Source organism: Gracilinanus agilis, chromosome 1 (assembly GCF_016433145.1).
Source record: "Gracilinanus agilis isolate LMUSP501 chromosome 1, AgileGrace, whole genome shotgun sequence".
Taxonomy (NCBI): Eukaryota; Metazoa; Chordata; class Mammalia; order Didelphimorphia; family Didelphidae; genus Gracilinanus; species Gracilinanus agilis.
The window spans coordinates 667,271,284-667,296,840 of NC_058130.1; the positions used below are offsets into that span (position 1 = coordinate 667,271,284).

The following is a 25,557-nucleotide window of genomic DNA, read 5'->3' on the forward strand; positions in this document are numbered from 1 at the left end:
GGGAGACCTCTCCCCCTCCCAGAGGCTCCCAATAAATACCTAGAATTTACATGGGCAGCTGGATGGCACAGTGGATAAAGCACCAGGTCTGGAGTTAGGAAGACTCATTTTCATGAACATAAATATGGGCTCAGACCCTTAACTCTGTCACTCTGGACAAGTCACTTAACTCTGTCTGCCTCAGTTTCTTCATGTGTAAAACGTGCTAAAGAAGGAAATCAATATCTTTGCCAAGAAAACCCCAAATAGCATCAAGAAGAGTTGGACATGAATGAAAACTAACTCAATAACAATAACTAGAGGGGACACTCCTCCTCCTCCCATAGGTTTTCAGTAAATAACTTAGCATTTATATAGTGTTTTAAGGTTTGCCAAGCACTTCACATACACTAATCCACTGGAGCTTCACAACAACCCTGGGAGGTAAGTACTATTATTATCCCTATTTTACAAATGAGGAGATCGAGGCCGACAGAGATTAAGTGATTTACCTAGGGTTATACAGCTAGTATAAATGTCTGAGGTAGGAACTGAAACACAAGACTTCCTTACTCCAAGACCATTGCTCTATCTACTGTGCCACCTAGCAGGCTTAAAAACTAGAAATGGTAACCAAGTGAATCAGTGACCTTATTGGTGCTGAGCACACTTACAATCTCTCCGTCCTTTCCTCCAAAGTCTAAATAAAGCATCCTTATCCCATCGTCTGAAGACATCTTGAGCTTTTCATAGGGAGCCTGAATGATTGTCTTGGGGAAGGCACCCTCCTGCGGCTCTGTGCTGATGGAGAATCCATGCTCATAATGGATGGTCAGACGGCACTCTTGGTTTTTGTATGTGCATGCTGGAAGACAAGAGGGGAAACAAAGTCATGACCCAAACAAAGGCAGCACACTTTCTTAGACACCAGATGTTTCACATTTCTTCTGGCACTGGTGTCACTTGTGGATTTCATGCCCAATGTTAAAAAGACTAGAAAGCCAAAGAATATTAGAAATGGAAGGTACCTTGGAGATTGTCTAAAGTACTGGAAAAAGCTAGGTATAGTGCTTGAATTTGGGTTCTCCTTACTACCCAGGTGACCATGACTGAGTCAACTTCTTTCAAAGTCTCAATGTCTTCATTTCTAAAATGAGAGGGTTGGACCAAACACATATACACTAAAGTCTCTTCCAGCTCTCTCCTAGAATCTCAAGTTTGGAAAGAAACTCATCCCACATGGACCAGAAAAAGAATCTCCACCATAGCTCCCCTGAGCTTACAAGCCTTTACTTGAAGATCTCCAGTAAAGGGGAAGCCTCTGATTGGTCAAGTGGCTCATCCTTCTTTGGGATAACTAATAATCCTGAGATTTTTCTTTACATGGAGCCTAAATTCTCCTCTTTGCAGCTGCCACCCAGTACTTAGTTTTGTCTTCTGGGGCCAAAGAGAATCACATTAATTCTTTCTCTAGTCCATGGAAAAATCCTTCAGATACTTGAAGACTGCCATTGATTCCTCATAGCTGCAATGGAACCTAGGAGTTAACCCAACTCCAATATTTTACAGATGAGAAAACTGAGGCCTGGAGAAATGAAATCACTACCTAGAAGTAATAAAGTTACTTAGCAATAGATATAAAATTTCTACTACTGATAATTGTTAACATTACACGGGGCCTTAAGATTCTAGAGTATTGAAGCCAGGTGGCTGACTCCAATCTTCCTTCCTTCCTTCCTTCCTTCCTTCCTTCCTTCCTTCCTTCCTTCCTTCCTTCCTTCCTTCCTTCCTTCCTTCCTTTCCTCCCTCCTTCCCTCTCTTTCCTTTTCTCCTCTCTCTCTCCTTCCTTCTTTACTTCCTTTCTTTATCCTTTCCTTTCTTCTTTTTTTCACAAGAGGAGATATGGTATAGTAGATAAGCACCCTGGGCTTGGAGTCATAATGGGTAAATCACTTCATCACTTAGGGTCCTAGTCTGTTCTCCAAAGTTCCAAATGAGCAGTTGATATTTATCAGTGGGAAGAATTTCTCATGCTAGGAATTCCTAATACCAGTCAAATCACAGATCCAGATTAGACTTATCCAACTTAATAGAATCATGAACTTTTAAGGAAGGGACCTCAGAAGCCATATAGTCTGAAACCCTCAGTTTACAGATAAGGATGCTAAAGCCCTGGGAGTGGGCTAGTATCTGCTAGTATCAGAGACAAGATTTGAACCCAGGTCCACCCCCTCCAAAGTTGGTGCTCACTCCATGCTCACTCAGTTGCTGTAATGAAAGCTCTTTGCAAATCTTCACTTGCTATAAATATACCAAGTTGTCCTTATTAACTGGAAAGCAAATTACTTTAGGTCTTGATCTCCAATGAAAAGAATTCTAAAGTAACAACAGGATGATTCTTCCTACCTGTGACATTCAAAATTGAGTTTGGGGAGGAGGGGGAAAATTGTTCAGAAGTGGGTGAAGATAAACTAAAAAGGGCTCCATTAGGCATCTTCATCTCCTTCCATTCACCATAGCACTTCTGGAAGCTAAGAGAGTTTGGGCTTCTCTGATGAAATATAATTTCCTGATACTTAAGATTCAGGTGGCATAAGCTTCTTCCAGCTCACACTTTGAAATCTCTAGTCTTTCTTTTTTTATGTGCCCTGGCACGTTTCACAAATGAAAAGCCAAAAGGAGAATCCCAAAAGGTTTTCAAAAAAGATGGTAGCTATTTTTTTTTTTTGGCGGGGGGTGGGGTGGGAGGGTGAGGGGTACTAATGAGTTTATGTTAATTAAAAAAAAAGATGCTCTTTTCCTATCCCAACAATGTAGTTGCTGAAATTTTGCAAAGGAACTGATTTCACCTTTGTTTGAAAAGGTTAAAAATTTCTGAAATATGGAGGGAAGAATTTTAACTCTTAATAAGAGATTTTGGGGAGGGACACCCCATTTTAAGGGGTGGGTATGGAAATTGATCTCTTTCAAGAAAATATCATCCTGGTTCATCCGAATCTTTGTTTGAGACCTAATTTATGCCCTTCCTTCTTTTGAAACAGATTCTTTGTAAAAAGAAAAGTCTTCTTTTTAGATGATTTCTTCTCTGACAGATCCTGTTCTGGGGGTAGGGTTGGTGTTGGTGGTGGAACTGCTATGCTGGAAAATAGGTGATAAAACTAATTTACACTAAGGTTTAAATAAAATTTTAGAGATGGAAGAGACCTGCTTGGAAATCAGCTTGTCTATTCAATGCAGAGGATCAAAACATTAGTTGTGGAAGGAACTTTAGGGGTCACCTGCCCCCAAACCCATCATTTTATATTTGGAAAATGTTCAAAGAGGGCGACTTTCCCAAGATCAAATGTAGTACCCAAGCTAGAACCCAGGTCTTTAGATTCCAAATATAGCATATTTTAAAAAAATTTTAACATTCATTTAAAATAACTTTTTTGAGTTCCAAATTCTCTCTTTCCCTCTCAACCTTCCCATTTTAGAGATGAGGAAACACGGCTGAGAATGGATAAAAAACATGCCTAAAATAATAGTCAGTCAGGGAGAAAAATCCAATGCAAAAATTCAAGTTTTCAGCCTCCCATTTTTATGATCTCTCCATTTAAATGCAAAAAGATCTGTGAGGGTGTCGCTCCTCTCTCTATCTCTCTCTCTCTGTCTCTCTCTCTCTCTCTCTCTTTATATATATATAGTTCAAATTTAGAGTTTGGAGAGATCTTAGACATCATATAACTGTGAAGAGTGAATCAAACTTTGCCTATCAATCAGCAATTTTTAAATTAATCAACCAATAATTAAATACTCCTACTTAACACTAAGTTAGGGAATTCCCAAGTCACTTACTTGAGTGGCAACTCCAGAGGCCATGGACCACCCCCCTGTGCAGTGCTAAGCAAATTGAAAGACTGCAATTGGTTCCTGTAAAGTGGAGGAAGGGATAGAAAGTAATGTGGAAAAAAGGACTATAAAAAGTCCTGAACTTCCTGTCTGAGGGACTTAACTTCTCCTGGTGACTTGGCTTTTGGAGGTGGCTTTGGAATTGACCTTTGGCTTGGACCTCGACTTTGGCTCTTATACTGCTTCTTGAAGGATTGCTCCTAGATCTTCTTTTTTGGATTTTGTCTTGGAGAGTGAGTAGCTGGCCTTCCTTTCCTGGCTTCTGGAGAGATTAGTTCCAGAGAGGCCTTCATTTCCTGGAGGAGGCTGTATATAGGTGGAACCCTTGCATAAGACACCACCAGGTCCTCTGACTGAGAGTTAATGAGCCCTGTGGGGGCTGAGCTGGACACCGGAGCAACAATTAGTGTGATAGCTAGACATTTTCTCTACCCTCTTATTGTATTTCTGTACTTTCACTCTTTCCACCTCTTTGTAAATGAACGCTACTAAAAGTCATTTTGACTTGAGCTATAATATTTTAAATTGGTGACCACAACATTACCTTAGAATTCTCATATTAGCATAAAAACCTAATTTTAAATTCTTATATAACCCAATCCCTTCTTTTTCTAGATGAGGGAAGTGAGATATAGAAGTTGGAATGAATTGCTCAATTAATAGAATCAGATTTAGAGAGGGAAGAGTGACCTTAGAGGAAAGGAAAGAAGGAAGGAAGGAAAGAAGAGAGGCAGGGAGGCAAGGAGGGAGGGGGGAGGAAGGAAAAGAGAGAGGGAGGGAGGAAACATGTAGTAAGTAGTAGAGTCAGAATTTGAAATGAGAAGCTCTTGATTTTAAGTTGCCTTGATTTGTGGGTAGCAGGTATAAGAAGAGCCCAGATTTAGACTTAGGTCCTTTACTCTAAATATATTACACATCTCACCACACTACCATAAGCCTTTGGGAGTTGTCTGCTATCTGATGAGATTATTTGATTTACCTAGGATCATATGGTAATTGTGTTTTGTTGTTTAGTATAATAGACATGTCCATCTCTCCATGACCCCATTTGGGGTTTTCTTGGCAAAGACATTGGAGTGGTTTGCCATTTTCTTCTTTAGATCATTTTATAGAAAAGGAAACTGAGACAAATAAGGTGAAGTGACTTGCCCAGGGTTACATAGCTAATAAGGGTCTGAGGCCATATTTGAACTCTGGTCTTCTTGACTCCAGACCCAGTGCTCTACTGTGCCATCTAGCAATGTTAAGTATAGAAAGTGTGATTTGAATTCAGGTTTTCCTGACCCAATGTCCAACACACTATTTATCATATAATACCACTTCTATTTTTCCATACTAATGGTAAAACCTTTTTGTTATACTTCTATGTTTTAGCAGAAAAAATCCAAAGGAGTAGGGAGTTATGGTGAAGTAATAGATAGAGAGCCAATCTCAAAGTTTAAAAATCCCCAGCTCAAGTCTGACAAATGGTGACTATATGCCCTGGTGAAGTAATTTAACCTCTTAGCAACCCAGGCAGCCAAGGCTCTCCACTGCATACTAGGAGTCAATCTGCTATGGTAAAGAAAGACTCCCCTTATCAGGATATCAGGTCCCTAGACCAAGGGAGAATGCAGATCCAGTAAAAATAATAATAATGACGCTAATAATCTCTACAGTGACAGATTTAGTCACCTCTGTAGGTCAGAACAGAAAGCTATTTTGGAGCAGGGTGGCATTCTTGGAATCCTTTTAATCACCCTCCCCAGAGGGACCTGGCCAGGGACACTCACAGGTGGTGATTTCGGTTATGAGTTCCGCTGAGTTGTGGCAGCCCTGGACGATGCTTCTCGTCCACTGGGAGAGGTCCCTGCTGGTCTCTGCTCTGAAGAGATGGGTTTCAATTCCTTGCCTGGTACCAGTCCGAGTTGCAAAGGACAGGTCCATTCCAGCCTGCGGTGATCCTTTTCCAGGACCTGAATGGACCAACCTGAATTTGGGAAAAAGAAAAACAGAAAGATGAAAAAACATTTACTTTTCATGCAATGTTCCAAAACTATTCTGAGTAAAGAAAAACTGTTTTATTCTCTAGCGTGGAGGATGTATGAAGCAACAAATGTCATAGGTTTATATAAATTATGTACTCAGGAGAGAAGACCAGCTATATAGATAGCACAGCTTTTGCCTAAAAAAGAGAAATTTTAGAACCAGAATCTTTGAGGCATCTGGGCAGAGTGCACTGGACCTAGAGTCAGGAAAACTAACCTCAGACACTTAATAGCTATGTTGCTTTTATAGCAAGTGACTTAACCCTATTTTGCCTCATTTTCCTTGATTGTAAAATAAGGACAATAACAACATCTATCTCAAATGGGAATAGCAGTGTCTACCATCAAATGAAATAATACTTGTTTTTTGTCCATCAATTAAGTAAATATTTTTTAAAAAAGATTTTTCCCAATTATATGTAATAACAATTTTCAACATAACTTTTCTGAAATTATAAGATCTAAATTATCTCCCCCCTTCTCTTCCCTCTCCCCTCTTGGAGATGGTGAGCAATTTGATCTGGGTTATACATTTATTATGAGAAAATATTTGTAAAGAAATTAGCATAGCACTTTATAAATATTATACTCTACATATCTTATATTAAATTTTATCTCATCTGATCCTTGCGACAACCCTGGGAGATAGGTGCTTGTATGACCCACTTTATAATTGAGGAAACGGAAGCAGAGATTAAGTGACTTGCTCAAGGTCACACAGTTTGAAACTGTCCAAAATCGTATTTGTATTTGGGTCTTTCTAATTCCAGACCCTACCTGTTCTATACATTTCGTCACCCAGTAGCAGTTCAAACTGATTTCCTTCTATTCTCTGAGCCATTGGATCAGTGTCTCTCCTATCCCTGATCCTAATTCCCCCTCCATATCAGCGTGTGAAGGAAGAGTAAGAGTAGAATCCATTTGGAAATCCTATTGACAGCTTCTAATGTTCCCTGACCTCAAAGCAAGATGGGTGGCCTACCATCTGCCCAGATAACTCCAGCTCAGGCCATTCCATCAATCTGGTGGGTTCCATGACCAAAGGCATGTCCATCTAGAATGTTCATCAGATATTTCGAGCTAATTATTTTTCCTTGAAAACCTAATAGGATTAATGCTTTGGTGGGCAGTGAAACAAGTTAAAAATCCTATTTTTTTTGTTAAGTTGGTTCTGTAACTTTGAAAGTTCTTTTGTGACCAAGTTAGAATAGGATATGTACAACATAAACTTCCAGAAATCAGCAAGTAAACTGTTTCTGGAGCTGAAGTTTTCAGATTCTTTTTTTGAGGGGGGAAGGAGGAGAGTTACCCCTTTCTGAGAAGGAAAAAATATGTCCATCTCCCCCCCCCACACACAAAAAAAAAGTGTGTGAAGGAAAGTATTTACTGTAATTGGGCAAGAGATGATGGAGAATTTCAGCACAGGAGGAAGTCTGACTTCCTTATGTCAAGAATAAAGTCAGAGCTGGAGCTGAGGGAGAAGCTGCCTGGAGTTTTAAGGCCAAGTTAAACTTAGAAGAATGTAAAGAAAAGAGAAGGACTTTCTCTAATGCTGTAGGAGTTTTAAAGGTCAATATTGGGAATGATTCAGCAATATTTAAGAAAAAGATACTTGTATGTATTAGAAATGTTATATTTTAGACATCCCGAGAACTCATAACTGGAAGGGCTTATAAAGGTTCTCCAGCAAGACAATTTGCGTCTCTAATTCTGCGTTAAAACTTCTGAAATGAAAAAATTGGGCTAGACAACCCTATGTTCCTTTCTAATTTTAAATCTACATCCTTCTAATCTAGGAGCTCTTATTTTAGGGTCTACTAACTCCCAAAGGATGCATGGATAGATTGCAAGGGCATTTATGAACTTGGATGGAAAAAAAAAAAACCCCAACAAATTATATCTTTATTTGCTAACCTCTGTTTTTTTTCCCCCAGCTATTTAAAAACATTATTCTGAGAAAGGGATCCATAAATTTCACCTTGCCAAGTCGTGTCAATTCTACCTTCACAACATCTTCCAGAAATACCTCCTTATCTCTGCTCATGTACCAGCTTGGCACAAACCCTCACATCTCCTGCCTAGACCGTTAACAACAGCCTCTCAACTTGTCTCTGAATCTAATTCCAATCCATTCTCACATTGCTGCCAAAGGGAGAGTCCTAAAGAAAGGAGAGGGCTGACCATGCCATTCCTCAGCTCAAGAAGCTTCGGTGGTTCCCTATTTCCTCTAGAATAGAATTAAATAAAAGAAATTAGAATAGAATAAATTAGAATAGGATGGAATAAAATAAACTAAATTAAACAGAAACTCATCTGTTTAGCATTTTAAGATTTAAAGCCCTCCATAATCTGGCACCAACCCCACTTTCAAGATTGATTATTGCATTACTCCCCAACATGAACTCTACCTTCCAGTGAAACTAATCTATTTGCTCTTCCCACTAGACAACATTTCATTCCTGCTCTCCTTGCCTAAGCCCGGCCTGCTCCCATGCCTCGGTTGGTGTCTCCCTTCACTTTTGTCTAAACTTCAAGGTTGAGCCTTGAAGAAGGCTTCCTGTAAGGAGCCTTTTCTGTTGTTGTTCTGGTTTTCATGGCCCTGGGAAATTCCTTTGTATATATTTTGTGCACCTTCTATCAATTTATCTGTTTGTGTGTAATATCCAGTCAGGAGAATATAAGCTTTTCCTGGGCAGGGTTTTTGTTGTTCTATCTCCAGGGCCTGTTTAATTAACTTTTATTCAAATGAATTGAATTGTCCTGTTTAACACATGTTTTTCCAGGAGCAGATTTTTTAACATGTTTCCTATGATCCCACAGCAAATCTCAAGGGGACTTTCCAGAATAGCCATTAACTTCATTTCAATTATTTTAAATTTTAAGTTATTTTTGTATCTTTGAAAATATGACCATCTGTCTCTTATTTGTGGAAGGAAATAAATCACAACAGCCACAAACTCCTACTTTTCCAGACATGCTGCAAGTGTGGTATCGTAGAGAAAGAACATGGAATTTGGAGTCAAAACTTGGGTTTGAATCTTGCCTTTGTATGTGTGCTCTTGGGCAAATCACTTACCCTTTATGGATCCTCTTTTCCTCCTCTGTAAAATGAGGGGGTTGGATTAGATGGCCTCTAAGATCCCTTTCAGCTCCAAGTTTAAGTTTCTATGATGCTTTCCCAAGAAAAGATGACTTTTATGATTCAGCAAAAAGGAAACTCAATTTTTAATGGTTATCAGAAGCCGGGCGAGAAAAGGCCAAGAACACCCTTCGTTTTCTATCCAGGAACTTAATGACATTTAATCAGAGATTTAGAAGTTTTAAGGACCTCAGGTCATTTAATCCAACCTCTTTATTTTGCAGATGAGGCCCAGCTTAGTTGTGACTTTCCCAACTTCTCGGAAGTAGTATCTAAATTGGGATTTGAACCTAAACTCTTTGATTTTTGGAGGCAAGAATTCTTCCATTCCACCATCGCTGCTAAGTTATGCCATTTGCTGGCCACAGAACAACCAATGCCAGCAGGATCTTGTATTTTGCATGGAAACTAGGGACATAAATAAATGAGGAAAACCAAATCCTCATAAATGGTTTAAAAAATAAAATCAAATTAGGGGGTGTGGGCAGAAGAATGAGATCATAAGGAAACTATAAAAGGTGCTGATTTATTCAAGGTCCTCTGAATGATAAATGGGACATGACTGGAAAGCAATCAGTCATAACCATCAGGCCTACCCCTGTTGCTCACCCAGCCTCCCAAGAACACCCTGGTGCAAATGGATGACTTGATAATTTCCAGATCAATTTAACTCTTGAGAATCCATACCCTGAATAAAAAAAAAAATCATTCACTTTTTATGAGCAGGTAAGCATATTTGGGGTCACTTATTGAAGTCTAGTAGTCTCTGGTTCCTGCCTGAAATCTGGCTGAGGACAAGGAATGGTTTCTGAGTCTCCATTACAATGAGCTTTCTTTTTTCCTTGGTGTTCATGGGAATCCTTTGCTTAGTTTTTCTAGAAGGGGCAAATGGGCTGCTAAAGGATGGTTTGATCTGAAATTGCAATTAATGTGGTGTTGAGTTTTTTGAAATGCTTCTCTCTTCTCCGAGAAGACAAATGTTTTCTATTTCCAGTTAGAAAAAAAAAGAAAGAAAAAGACTCTTATGTTGATACTTTTCTACTGCCCACTTGAATTTTAGTTGGAAAACAAACCATGGATGAAGCAAAAATAACAGACAGCTCGGGAAAGGGGCCTGAATCTTACTTTTATCTTAGCCACCCAGCTGCTCAGTGCCTTATTTCTTATGACTTTTTCTCCAAAGTGCTTGCATCTCTCCTAGGTTATTCCCTAGGAAACAAACACACCATTTCAGACCACGCTGTTGATGTTTTTTCAATAAGTCATGTCCCAATCTTCATGATTCCATTTGGGGTTTTCTTGGCAGAGACACTGAAGGGGTCTGACATTTCCTTCTCCAACTCATTCTACTGATGAGGAACTGAGGCAATAGGGGTTAAGTGACTTGTCCAGGATCACACAACTAGTAAGTGTCTGGGGCTGAATTTGAACTTGTTTTCTTGACTCCAGGTCCAGTGCTCTACCCACTGCACCACTTGCTGCCTGAGGTTATCCTACCTAGTAAGTGTCAGAGATGGAAATCTGAATCCAGATCTTTTTGACTCCAACCCTTGTTCCCTAGCTCCTAGACCACCCAGCCTGTACTATATGAAAATATTACAATTTGTTTAGTTATTCACTAGACAAATACATCTTCATATTAAATTTTGTTTCATTTTTGAGTTAAAACAATTATATTTTTGTAAACAAAGTCCTTTTTTCTTTTTAAATAATGTTTGTAGGAGACAATTTTTTTGTTTTTGTTTTTTTATTCCCCAGATTTGTACTACTTTATCTATTCTGATTACTGGCTATTGTTGAAGTGAGGTTCAGTTCAATAACTTTACAAGCATTTGGTAAGAGCCTACTATGTTCTAAATGATATGGAAGGCACTAGGCATGCAAAATTCAGAAAGTAACCCAGTCTCTTGCCATCATTGATCTTATACTCTACTGATGAAGATATGGCATGTGTGGAAATACAGATTATCTACCAAAAAATCTCAGGGAAAGAAGGAATTAAAATTGGAGGGAGGAGGAGAAAGATCTCATTAAACCTGAATTTTTCTTTGAAGAAAGCCAAAGATATTTAAAACATTCAAATGAGAAAGGATTGCATTCTTGGCATGGGGAACTACCTAGTTAGAGGCATGGAGGTGAGAAGTGTATTGTAGGATTTAAATTGATATCCAACGCTCCAATAATTATATTTTATAAAGTTTACTAGTAATTACTTGAAGTAGAAGGAATAAAAGAAATAGAAGTAAAAAAAACCCCTAAATATCTAACAAAATTAAGACCACATGAGCAATAGTCTCCTGGCTCTCACTTCACACCATCTCCACCAAACCCGATCACAAGAAGACAGAAGAGAGCAAGAGGCGAGGCTACACATAACATGAGGAGAGTGGGGTGCTGGGAATTGTAGTTTTTAGGGTAACAGATTCTAATTACACAATCCCCCCTATGATCCTTTGGGAAACTAGTCTCCCCAATGGATCGTTTAAACATAACTATCATATACCTCTAAAGATCTTCTAACTAAAGGTGCATACAATATTGTACTTTCTAAGAGGAAACTACAATAGTTAGAGATAAGAGGGAAATAGAAGAGAGAGAAAGCAAAACCAATGTTTGCTAGGGGCATTGACAAAAAGCCAATCAGGGGGCAGTCCCCTTTGGCATAAAAGTTTACATTCAGAATAAATGTGTTCAACTCCTTCAGTTCAATCAATTGCATCCTAAAGTTCATTCTGGATTCTTCTGATGTAGTAGAGGTTTCTTTATGGCACTTTTCCTAAACAGTTTACTTTCTTGATTCAAGGAGTTAGCAATCTTCTTTTCCTGAAATTCTTTCTCAAACAAAAAATTTTAAATCTTGGATTTTATGAAAACTATACAGTATATATGGTGAGGAGTGTTGTATATGGGAATAGCAAGCAAGCCTATTATAGTTTCACAATGGATTGAAGAGTACTCAAATGAAATAATACTGAGGTACATAAGACCCTGAACACAGTAAGTGTGAAATGCCTGTGAGACAATTTCACTTTGTTTAGGTGTTGGAGACTGTGACATAAGGTGTCCTACACATATGCAAATTATTATTAATAGCCTTAATAAAAACCAGCCACCATGCTAAGATTGAATAAATTTATTTCTTATGTAAAATTATATATTAGGTAACAGGGTTGCTAAGCAATATTACATCCACATCCTTATTTAATTGTTGCAATTAGCATTTCCCAGCAGATGCCATATTGTAAGTCATTAAGTAGAAAAAGCAACGGGTCAGATTCCATAAGTGCCCAGAGCTGGTGATCTCATATCTCTTCATCTACTGGGCATCTATGATGGAACCCAGCAAAGATGATTGATTGACCCTTTGTGAGAGAAGCGGGGCCCAAGCAGCCAATGAAATTCTGATGTGTTGGGCAGAAGGTAGCATTCATGGTCTTGGAACACGTACAGTGAACAAAGAGTGATTTCTCAAAGGAACATCCCCTTTTCATCTGAATTTTCAAGATCTTCACAACATCATTTTATAGCTTTTCAAGTAGTGTCGGCTGCTGAATGAATGATTTCTGATGGTTTAAAAAGGGTGGGTTAGAATCATGAATTAATTTTGGCCAGCATATTAATAATGATAACAACAATGAGGATAATAACTAGCATTTATGTAAATGCTTCAAGTTTTGCAAAGAATTTTGCGTAAGTAAACTTATTTGGTCCTCATAACAACTCTGGGAAGCAGGTGTGGTAATTATCACACTTTTATGGCTATTAAGGTCCAAGACAGGATTTGAATCCAGGTCTTCCTGAGTGAAAGTTGAGTACTGTACATTGTACCAAGTAGATGCCTCAACACAAAAATATACATGTTTAAAGACAAACTGAGCACTTTATAAGATTTTTACCAATACAATAACCACTGCTGAAAATCAATCGACTCCATCAGCTTTCAATTTTGTCTACATCCATTGGTTCATCCATTAGTCATCCCCCCTCTTTTAGTGAGTACATAGTTTTAAGCTTTGAAATGGTGTATCTGTGATGAATTCAACAATAAAAATGTATTAACTAGAAGAAACCTTAGAGATCCAGTTTAATATCTTTGTTTTTAAAGCTAAAGAAACTGAGATATGAGATATGAGGGAAACAAAGGACTTCACCAAAGTCACCAAATTCAGTTCTCTTTTCAGGGCTGTCTGGTGACTCTGTACCCAAGGGTTGAGCCTGAGGACAAAAGGCAAAGCGATCCATTGGTGGCCCTCAGATCTCTGTCCTTAACATTCTATTAGGGATATGCACATAGATATTGGCTTTTAATTAATACCTAGTGTTGTGAGGAGGATCACTCAGTTATTATTTAGGAGACCTAGCAGGAAGGGCTGGAGAATTCCAAATGGAATGGGGAAGCAGGAAGTGTGGCTCTTCCTCTGAGATGGACTCCATAGTGGTTGGGACAAGTTGTAACTGACCCTGGGAGACCTCAGAGGAAGTGGAGTTTGTACCCTGATTCCCTGGGATCCTGAAGGAAGACTGTCATCTACTTGTGGGACATTTTGGTAGAGACTATTAATCCCAACCTGAGTTGCAGGTTAACTTGAGCTGGGTTAGCTCCCAGAATCTACCCACCTGAAAGAGTACAGCAAGTGGTCCTGGAGGAGCTGCAACATCCCTGGAGTGTGTCAGGACTCTGCTGTGAGGATACCCACTTCTGTCCTGCTGTTCTCTGGGCCATGCCTTGTTTAGGTCTCAGTTCAGTGTAGATAAGTCCCTCCCCTGACCCTGTGGATTGCCCTTAGTCTAGAAGTGTAGAAACCCCTATTCCCATCCTTTACCATAGTTCCCTTAATTAAATTTGTTATAAACTCTTGTCATTTGCTTGCTAGTTTCCATAGACCCCTAGTCTAGATGGTGCAGTTAGGGCCTAACTGCCACTTCTGTTAACAGACATTTTCCTTAGCAGTTAAACCCAGTCTCCCTAACTTATTAAGTCTCCATCTTTTGTCATTCCTGTCTCCTACACACCCTTCTGGACCCACATTTAATATTTAAGTTAACTCCCCTGGTTTTCCTCATAAGACTAGAACTGTAATAAAGTCATTTCAATATAAATATGAAGTAATTTTAGGAAAGCAAAAACACTGACAACTTCAGGTGTGGGGAATCAAGGAAGGTTTTGCATCAGAGAAGGTCCCAGAGCTAAGCCTGGGAGGAAATGAATGATTCTAAGAAGTGGAGGTGAGAAGGAGTTCATTCTAGGCTTTGAGGCACGGAGACAAGTATGGAATGCTTAACAATTTTGAAAGACTGAAGAACTAGCATCAACTTCATGATCAACCATGATTCCAGAGGAGTGATGATAAAGAATGCTACCTACATGTGTGTGTATGTGAAAGTATGTGAAAGAAAGGTAATGGTATCAAGATTTTCTTTTGGACATGACCAGTGTGAGAACTGGCTTTACTTAACTATGTATATTTGTTACAGAGGTTTTGTTATTCCTTTTTCTTTTTGTCAATAGGATGGTGTCAGTGGGAGGAAGAGAAAATAATTTTGGTCCCTAAAAAGGAATTGAAATCTGGGGGAAAGAAAGTTTTGTTTTGCTGGAACAAGTGGAGTACATGATGGCAAATAACAGGAAATAAAATTGTAAAGGTAGGTGGAAGCCCATGTATGAAAGGCTCTTTCCACTACATTATGGTATCTTTTTAAGTGTGACTTAACTGCCCTTTCCCTTCTCCTTCCTATACACCTTCCTTCTTGGTAACATACCACCCCTGGAATCCCAGGCAATTAATTAATATTTATAAGTATTATAAACTCCTTTAAGGTGGGTTGAGCCCAAAGGAGACAGGTGAGCTATAAGCTATCAAATTGGTTCACCCCTATCCCCACTGGGGTCCAATTTTTTCATTATCGTTCTACACAAAAGATCTGAAGGGCATGAAGCCATGCCAATAGGGTATAAAGCTGCCTGTTTATCTCAGTATTGTCCTTTGCATTTCTTTCTTTCATGTTGATAAAGCAAAGTAAGGCTAAGAAATGCAAGATTTGAACTAAATTAGAAGCATCATTCCTGTGAGAACCATGTTCACTGAAAAATTGGTTATGCTCTAGGGCCACAAGATACCAGATTCTAGTAAAGAAAGGAGGGAAGGAAGGAAAGAAAGGACGGAGGGAGGGAGGGAGGAAAGGGTGAAGAAGGGAGAAAGGTAGGGAGGAAAAAAGGAAGGAAGAGAGAGGGAGAGGGAAAAGGAAGGAAAAGAAAGAAAGAAAGAAAAGAAGGAAGGAAGGAAGGAAAGAAGGAAGAAAGGAAAGAAGGAAGGAAGGAAGAAGACTGTGAAGGAGGGAAGGAAAATATAAAGAAAGAATATTGGAAAAGTATCAAGTACTCTCCTTCTCCCCTGTCACTATATTGTCACTGTATATTTTTTAAGCCCCTGTTATGGCATGTCACTATGCCAGGTCCTAGAGATATAAAAGCTAAAAGCAGTTCCTGTCCTCAAGGAGGATGAACATGTCAGAGCAGCCCAGGGCCAAGAGGTACCTTGAAGCCTTGCCAAGCTACCATCAAACCACAGGGAACTACATTCTGAGTCCAGCCATTCCAGCCATTCTGAATCCACCTAATTGTCTCCCCATAGGGTCTGCTTCTTTCTAGCTTTTACATAAGATGGTCCTGTTCAGCAGCCAGGAACAGAACAAGCAACATTGATTAAATCCTCAGGCAGCCCATCAGATGTATCTGGAACCCCTGGGGTACTCACCAAGCTCTCTTTCAGACCTGCAGTGAGAAGGCTGCCACTCTGCTGTTGTTTCTAGCCCCTTTGTTGGTGGTATCACCTTCTCTTTAAACTAAGGGATTATGGGAATTATCCAATCAGATCAATAGCTTGAAGATTCTGGAAATCCTACTTAATGAAACTCATCCTCTTTGTCCTGATCCCTGCTATGTTTCCTAATAATTCAAACTTCCTTCAATCATTGAGGTGGGGGGGCAAATTAGATTAATAAAAGGTAAAAAACTAGAAAGATCAATGAAGGTCAGCATCAATTTTTTATTTACCCCCTTCACTCAAGCACAAACTTCAATCTCCCAACTTTAGCAATTTTCCTAATCTCCCAAGGGGTAGATAGCCACTACTCTTACATGGCAGTAGACATGACATCTGCTCTGAATGACTTTGTTTTGGCTCAAGAGCCCTGTTCACTAGGGTTTAAAATCTAACTCTCCTTGAACTGACTCTCAATCCTACTGTACTTTTTCCTGTTTGTCCCAGTTATTGCTTTCTGGGCTGACCTACACCTCATATCATTTCATCATCCAAGCCTGGATCTGTCTCATGTCCCCAAAGCTGTAGTCTCCCCAGAAAAGTGTTAATAAGTAAATGGCTTGAGCACCAAGTGGGTTTGCTTCACCCAAGATGCCATGCCCCTTTCTTCTCTATGTTTATTCTCTTTACAAGCCCCTGCCCTCTTCTGTTGTCTCATGTTCCATCTCTATCATCTTGGTCCCATTTGTGGTCCTAAGTCAAGTGGGCAAATTAATACCAGCCCATCAGGGGAGATGGTGGGGCTGTTACATCCACCCAAGATTATTTGAAGGGTTCAGAGAGAAGGAAACACTGAAGGGAAAAAGAAAAATCAAAGAAGATTTCTGCTAATAATAATACCTATCATTTATATGATGTAAGGTTTGCAAACCACTTTATATATGTTTTTCTTATTTGATCCTAACAACAAATAGTGGCACACACCATTATGATTCCTACTTTACAGATCAGTTAATTCAGGTTGAGAGAAGTTAAAAGATTTGCTTGGGGTTACACAACCAGTAAATGTCTGAGGCAGGATTTGAACTCAAATCTGCCAGATTTCAATAGGACATTTTATTCGCTGCACTCCTAACCCACTTAGGAGGTAGTAATAGAACTTGACATTAAAGGAACCTAAGGACAGCTAGGTGATAGGATAGAATTCTGTGCCTGATGGCAAGAAGACTCATCTTCCTGAGTTCAAATCTGGCCTCACACACTTTCTTGGACTCCTGTGTTTTAAAATGTACAAACTAAAATCCCTAGGAGAAGCAGCTAGGTAGCCCAGTGGCTAGAGTACCAGTTTTAGAGTCAGGAAGACCTCCATTCAAATTTGGATTCACTAGCTGTTTGACCCTGTGCAAGTCACTTAACCCTGTTTTCCTCAGTTTCCTCATCTATAAAATGAACTGCAGAAGGAAATGGCAAACCATTCCAATATTTTTGCCAAGAAAACTCCAAATGGGTCATGGAGAGTCAAACACAACTGGAAAGACACAACCACAAGGATTCTAAGAGTATTCTTAGAATCACAAGATTCTAAGGTAGAGAAGGATGGTCTAAGGAAGTCTTTATAAGACTTTATGCAAGAAGTGAAGGGAGTTGGCAAGAAATAGGAGCTGACCAGAAAGCAGCAGGGAGAAGCCTGGCTCAGGCTTGAGGCAGTGGCAATCACACAGGACAGTGGAAACAGCTTTATCAAAACTGCAGGGGCAGATTTTTTGTGTTCAGAATCTATATGGACTCTCTACAAGCTATCATTTGGTAAGGAACTTAGAAGCACCTGGGAATGAATGGGAAAGCTTTGTTCCCTTCACAGCCTGGCAAGTCCACCTGAAAGTAATGCCTGTGACCTGGAGGTCATGGAGAAGCAATAGGGGGCTTGGTGAAGATGCAGGAGGAGGAGGGAGGATTCACATTTAAAACAATGGACTCTACCTCCTGATTCAGCACAAATAAAATAAAATAAAATAAAAAGTTTTCTCATCAAAGTACTTGATGCAGTGAACTAATTACGTGGCTTCAGTGGGATAGACCACGGCCAGCAAAACTGACCTGTAGGTTACTCAACTCAAATATTTTCCATGTTTTTTTTTTAAATCTTGGTTTCAGGCAAAAACATGACACAAGAAGATGTAATAGTGAAAATAATAACAATAACAATGTTGATTATGATAACAAATTCACATTATTGTATTGCTTGCTATCTCTAAGAATTGGAAAGAACCTTAGAGATTATTTAGCCTTGGTGTCATAAATGTAGAAGTAGAAAAGACCTCAGAAGTTAGTTACAGGGGGTATCTGGGTAGCTCAGTGGATTGGGAACCAGGCCCAGAGATGAGAGGTTCAAATGTAGTCTCAGATATTTCCCAGCTGTGTGACCCGGGGGAAACCACTTAACCCCCATTGCCTAGTCGTTACCATTCTTCTGCCTTGGAACCAAAATACAGTATTGATTCTGAGATGGAAAATAAGAGTTGTTTTTTCTTTTAAACCAACAATTCACTTACAACATCCCTCACTTTTTATAGACGAGGAAACTGGGAAACAAAAAAGAAAGTAACTTGCCCAATTCACCCAAGTAGTAAAAAGGAGAGCCCAGGTTTGGACCCAGATCAACCTTTGATTCCAAATTCAGTGCTTATTCCAACAAATATTTATAAAGCGTCTATGACATGCCAAGCACTGTGCTCAGTGCTGGGATACAATTATTTTTAAACACTTACTTTCTGTTTTAATAACAACTTTAAGACAGAAGGGTACTGGCTAGACCAATGGTTCCCAAACTTTTTTGGCCTACCACCCTCTTTCCAGAAAAAATATTACTTAGCCCCCTGGAAATTAAATTTTTAAGAAATTTTAATAGCAATTAATAGGAAAGATAAATGCACCTTGGTCATTACCGCCTTCCTGGATCGCGGCAGCACTCATCAGGGGGCGGTAGCGCCCACTTTGGGAATCACTGGGCTAGACAAATGGGGTTAAGTGACTTATCCAGGGACCCCCGGCTAGGAAATGTCAGAATTCATATTTAAAACTAGGCCCTTCTGATTCCAGACCTGGCCCTCTATTCACTGTGCCACCTAGCTGCCCCTGGAGATACAATTAATAAAGAGAAAGACGATCTCTGCCCTTAATGAGCTTATACTCTAAAGGGGGAGGCAGGAAAGCATGGCGGGAAGGAGGGGAGGAATGGACACACCAAAGGGTACCCAGCATAGGGGCATCGTTCCCTGGAGTCCAAACCAAGAAGGACAGATGATGCCAAGTAGAGTTGGCCGAGTCCAGCCTCTGCCCTCTCTAGAGGGAGGCACTGGGAGGAGTTCGGTACTCCTCTCTGGGCCTCCTCCAATCAGAGGGGAGAGGAGGCTGAGGATGCTGAGGTTTCAGGGAGAGGGATGGTGGAGAGTTTAGAAGTGATGACCTTGTTCAGACACAGCAGCAGATACAAAGTGGAGACTGTTTCACAGCACTGGCCTCACAACGATCCTGACAGGTAGGTGTTTTCCTCCCCATCGGAGGGTTCAAGGAACCAATGCTCAAAGGAGTTCACAGGAATTAGAGATTCGAAGTTGGAAGGAGCTTTAGTCCAATGCTCTTGTTTTACCAGAGTACTGAGCCTGTTAGTTAGTAACTTTTAATGATGTACTGTGTATAAGTATATTTAGTGTAGGCGGCTATTTAAGGATGTAAAATGTATCTGAAGAATGATGTATTATGTAGGCTGAAAGAATTTGGAACTGGAAAGGACATTAGAGATAACTGACTCCCTAATTTTATTTTATTTAAAAAGCCTTACCTTCTGTCACAGCGTGTATTGATAAAGGCAGAAGAGCAGTAAAAGCTAGGCAATGGGGGTTAAGGGACTTGCCCAGATCACACAGCAAAGAAGTATCTGAAATCACACTTGAACCCAGGACCTCCTGTCTCGAAGCCTGGCTCTCATCTCATTCCACTGCCTCCCGAGTCCCTAATTTTAAAAGATCAAGGAATTGAGTCTCATAGAAATGAAGTAATTTCCTCAAAGACATACTGGTAGAATTTGAATCCAGGGCTTCTGATTCATTACTTTTTCTACCATCTCACACTGCCTTTTTTTTCCCTCTCCATTTTAAAAGAGACCAGTCTTATGTGGCAATGCCTTAACTCAAAGGAATAAATTTTTAATGGTGCAATATTAAACAGAAGGAAATTTAATGTGGAGTTCTCACACTCTGCAGGTGGCTTTATCAAGGCACAAGGCCGAACCAGCCTCCAAGAATAAGTGACCAGAAAGTTCACAGTGGGGTTCAACAGAGCCTCTAGAGGGGTGGGCAAAGGTTGGTAATTAAAAAAGCTAAACTACTTTGGGAATGGTTCTGAGTATTTCCTTCTGGTGTAGTTCATGCCAGCAATAGTAGGAGAAGATTAGAAACAGTTCTTACTTGGTAAAAAAGTTAAAAAAAAAAACACACAACCAAGATTGGAGTCAATTTTCTTACCTACATGATACCATAGGGTCAAACATGGTAGAGGGAGTAGGTTAAGTCTTATACTCAAAGTCGGAAAATCTGGTTCAAATTCCGGCTGCTTGACTTATTAGCCATTTGATTTTGGACATGTTACTTAATTTTTCTGAGCCTCGGTTTCCTTATTTATAAAATGAGGCAAAATGTTGCCTTGGTGTTTTTTGTAGGGATCAACTGAGATCATGTGTGCAGTTGCTATTCAAGTCATTTGAGACTCTTCATGGCCTCATTTTAGGGTTTTCTTGGTAGAAATATTGGATTGTCATTTCCTTTTCCAGCTCATTTTAGAGAGAAAGAAATCAAGGTGAACAGGGTGAAGTGACTTATCCAGGGTCACAGAGCTAAAGTCTCAGGCCAGATTTGAACTCAGGAAGATAAGCCTTCCTACCTCCAGACCCAGCACTTAATTGACCGCATCACCTAGCACAGTCCATAGTAAGCATTTTACATGTATTTTCTTTCATTCATTCATTCATTCATTCATTCATTCATCACTGTAGACCATTTCTTCATCTATAAAATGAGAGAATTGGAGAGTGCTGAATGTGTACACAGAGATCCGAGTTTGAATCCTGACAGCCACTTACTCCTTGTGTGACTCCAGGCAAGACACTTTGCTTCTCTGGGAATCAGTTTGCTCATTTCTAAAATGAGGGGGGCTAGACTTGCTGACCCCTAATTCCCTTCCAGCTCGGAATCTCTAATCCCCTTATCTTATGACCAGATGCTCCCAAGTGATGATCCCATTTCAGTTATAATTATTATTTTCAAGCAGGAAAAAACTCAAGTACAGGTTTGGTAACAGATTTATGCCCCTGTGCAAGAAAGAATCTGCCATGGCTCAGGGCAGAGAGGCTTATCACCAGAAGGGCTATTACCAGATGATTCCCCCCATATAAGCAGCCCATGTGATTGTCTTAGAAGGCATAGGAGACAACGATCTAGATTAGCAGAAGAAACACAGCAGTGATGAAGTCAAGGACCTTTTCAAGCCCTGAAGAAAGTTTTTATCTGTGATATGATGCTATATGAAAAACTTTGATTCTTAGGACCATAAAGTTGGAGCTGGAAGGGAGCTTGGAGGTCATCGAATCCATTTGGCAGATATGAGACTATCTCAGCGATCAGAAAATTTAGCTGACTTGTCCAAGGTCACACAGCTAATAAGTAACAAAGGGGCAAGTAGAAATATCTACCTTTCTGACTCAAGGTCCACTAAATCAGACTGCTGTGGAGTCCTGGCTTCAAATTTTGCTTTGGAAACTCGTTTGCTGTGTGACTGTGGGTGAATCTCACAACCTCTTTCATCCTCAGTTTTCTTATTTGAAAAATGAGGTTAAGAGCAGCTACCTCACAGGGTTGTTGTGAGGTTCAAATGAGATAACATCTACAAAGCCCTCTGCAAGTCATAAAAGCACAAATGTAAATGTCAGTTACTATTAATAAAAGGAACTTCCAAAAATATTTTTAGGGATACATATGTACTATCAATTGTAATCACCCCCAAATTTAATGGGGAAATGTAGTCTCAGATCAGTTAACTCTACAGTTGATCACCCATATCCATGGGGTTGTGCCTTTCTGAGGCAAAGAGGAAACTGAATTAGCCATCTAGACTTATTGTCACCCAGACAGTAGCCCTGGGTGGCTTTATTTTTTTCATTTAAATTTCACTTTATTTTCCATCCTGAATTATCTTCCTCCACTGTTCTCTCCCTACTGGCCTCCCCTACAAGAAAAATAAAATCCATAAAGTGACAGGCAGGGCTAGTCTAACACATCAGTGGGATGGGTGGTGCCTTACCCAGAAATAATCCCAGTGACCCTGCTGCGGTGAGCGAATCATGCACAATATTCCACTCTGAGTTGAAACATTGGAAAGTCACTGTTCAAATACAGAAGTTGTTAGAGGAGGCTTAGGTCTGCAGAAGAAAGGGTTGTGGGTTTTGAATTGAAAGAGATGGTTTCAGATCCTGGATCTACCCCAGTGTGATCTTGGGCAAATTAACCTGGGGTACATTTTTATCATCTAAAATCTAAATGAGAACACAGGATTGGACTGGGCAACCTAGGAAGTCCTTTCCACCTCAAAATCTCTGATTTGAAGCCATTTTTGGGTCATTAATGCTTTAGTTCTAACTGGTTTATAAGCTTGATTAGTTGACTATTTAATAGCACCCGGAGAAAATGGGATGTTGGAAGCATATATTTTTTAAACCCTTATATGTCATCTTCGAATCAATACTATCTTTTCGTTCCAGGGAACAAGAGCAGAAAAGGCTAGACAATGGGGGTTAAGTGACTTGTTTAGGATCACACAGCTAGGAAGTATCCGAGGCCAGATTTGAACCTAGGATAGCATTGGTGAACATTTTTGAGATCACATGCCCAAACTGCAACTTCAAGCTGCCTGTGAGCTCCCTGCATTACTCCAGAGAGGAAGTGCTCATATTGGGTGGCTGGACAGAGGGACAGGGCATGCCAAAAATACCCTAGGTCACTGTGGAGAGTGGGGGAATGAAGCAACCCCTTCTGTGCCACCCCAGCACCCATGCCACGGCTTCACATGGAACTAGGATCTCCCATCTCTAAGCTTAGCTCTCAATCCACTGAGCTACTGAGCTGCCCCCAGAAGCATGTTTGGAAAGGGGTCAGATGAAATGCCCAGGTCATGAATCACTTCTTGAGAAGATAGGTCTAGGACAGATGCCAAAGAAGAGAGAAAATCCTCAAACAATCTGAAGGTACTAGGTACGTGTCTCACAAAAGAACTTCAAAGCAGAAGAAAACTCAGGAAGGAATAAAGGGGCACAGAAGAAAAACTCCATCGACTGTATGCTTTTGGCCAGAGGTCCTGCACTGCCACCTTCTCTGGGCAGCAGCAAAGAATGAATCCACAGGCTGGAAGTCTTTCTCCTAGAAGTGAAGAGCAGCTCCCAGACACAACAATGAGGAATAAGTGATAATATCATATTTAAGAAAGAAAATTGATCACCTGTCAGGATGGAGAGAGTTCCAGAGATTTCTGACAAACATAAAACTATCCACACTGGCTGAATCAATAAGTTGCTTATAATAATAACTATAATAATAATTATTATATCCACAGTGCTTAGCACAGTGCCTGGCATAAATAGATGCCTAATAAATATTTATTAAAATGAATTGAATTAACTGACATCTAGATATATAGAAAATTTATATATTAAATGTTACATATTTACATATTAAGCTTTTACATATTAATTTAATACATATGAAAGGTTTTAAAATGTATTCCTTAAAATGACACTGAGGTTATTCTCATAAATATTATTATTTATAATATTTAATTATAAATATTATTTTCTTCCATTTTACATAGGAAAACTGAGGCTTAGTTAAGTAACTTTCCCACAGTTGCATAGCTAGTAAATAGGAAGGGCGCTAGTATTGGCAAAGTATATAAGGGAGGAAGGTTAATCCACAGGTTAGGTTTTAGCAACATTCAAAATTCCCCTCATTTTACAAGGTGGGAAGAAAGAAAGGATACAGAAGTAGTAACTTTTCCCTTTTCAGGGGTTATAAAATCCCTGACTCTTGACCTGTAGAACAAATCCCTGGAGTCAGGGCTCCTACCAAGTGGAAACAATCCACACTTGCAAGCCTTGTAATGATCCCTCCAGGCTAGGTATTGAGAGAGATTCTGGTTGAAGGCTGCTCTAGAATTCCAGAAATATGATGACCTTAATCTCGACTCTCTATAGGCCCATCATCTTTGCAAATTATGACTGGAGAGTACAAAAATCACTTTGTAACTCCATGTGGGCTATGGGGCTTGTTTTTTAGACTATTCAGCAGCATCAAATAATTTTTGACTAAGCAAAAATTGTTTTCCCAAGGACTCATAAAAAGCTGAGGGACAAGAACAGCTAAAATTACAACATGTTTGCAAACTTCCCAAGTGCAAAGCTGTCAATTGCACTGATAGATGGACAGAGGTATTACAGGAGTTGTTCAGTGGGAGGGACCATCATTTATAAATGAATGTCCCTGCAAGGCAGTTAGCATCCGTCACAGGTTGTGAACACTTCCAAGACTGCTGCTGTCTAAGAACAACAAAAATTAAGTCCAACTGTCCTCTAGCTCTTTAACTGATTACATCTACATGATATAGTCATATAAAAATGAATATATCAAATTATAGATCATATGGAAATGAAAAGATACAGGGGTAGTTTTCCATTGCCTTTTCTGGTTCATGTTACAGATAAGGAAACTGAGGCAAAAAGAGTTAAGTGACTTGCTAAGTGTTACATGGCTAGGAAGTATCTGAAAGTCATATTTGAATTCAAGTCTTCTTGATTATCCATCTATCCATTGTGCCCCTTAGTTGCTCAATAAACAGATCTGGTTAATCCATATTAAATTCTCTCTCTATCTCTCTTTGTCCCTCTGTCTCTGTCTCTCAATATATATACAGTGGTTAAAGTAATGTAAAGAATAACCAAAGGGCAGGCAAATGAGTAATTGTAATGACCGGTTTTGGACCCAGAATGGAGGCATGCTTGTTGATTGATTATCTCCCCATTAGAATCTTTTTTTAAAAAAATTCATTTGTTTGTTACATTAAAGTTCCATTAAGATACATTAAAGAGAGGTATCTCTCTCTTCTTCTCCTTCTACACTAGAGAAGGCATCATTTGATGAAAAACTAAAATCTATAATCAATGTCTTGCTTATTTTAGTTCTTTGTCAAGGTGGACACAAACAAGTCATTCTTCAAACCATTAGTCTCTCCAAGTAGGGGTTGTTTCATTCCTTGTAATTTTCTCTCCCACTGCCTGCACAGGGTTAGCTTTAATAAATGTTAAATTCATTGGCTGGTCATTCATCTGTCCCATTAGAATATAAGATCTTAAAAGAGGAATTGTTTCATTCTTTGTACTCGTGTCCCCAGCCCGTAGCATAAAGGCCTGGCACGTGTGGCGGGTGCTTAATATATGTGTGTTAGTAGATTGATTTTGCTTGGACAGTTTTATGAGAGATAATTCAGTGACACAATTTTCTAACAGCTTTAATTATTGAGTTGCTATTCCTACTACTGAGCTGAAACACATCAGCAATCACTTCCATGAGATCTTTCAGCAATTTGTTACTCCATTTAGGAGACTCAAACTGAAAATTGCTAGGTATCTGCTCCTTACCTCTTTACCTTTCTTTGGTTCCAA

At 39.6% G+C, this 25,557-nt stretch overlaps 1 protein-coding gene across 1 annotated transcript in view; it reads right to left on the reverse strand.

Moving 5' to 3' along the window:
* Positions 1-599: 599 nt before the first annotated feature.
* SNTB1 (syntrophin beta 1) overlaps positions 600-25,557 on the reverse strand; it is a 328,941-nt gene continuing 303,983 nt past the window's right edge. The window contains exons 10-11 of the mRNA XM_044684211.1: positions 5,643-5,839; positions 600-844 (exon numbers count right to left, since the gene is read on the reverse strand). Of these exons, the coding sequence (XP_044540146.1) occupies positions 600-844; positions 5,643-5,839 (442 nt within the window). The remainder of the gene's footprint in view (positions 845-5,642; positions 5,840-25,557) is intronic.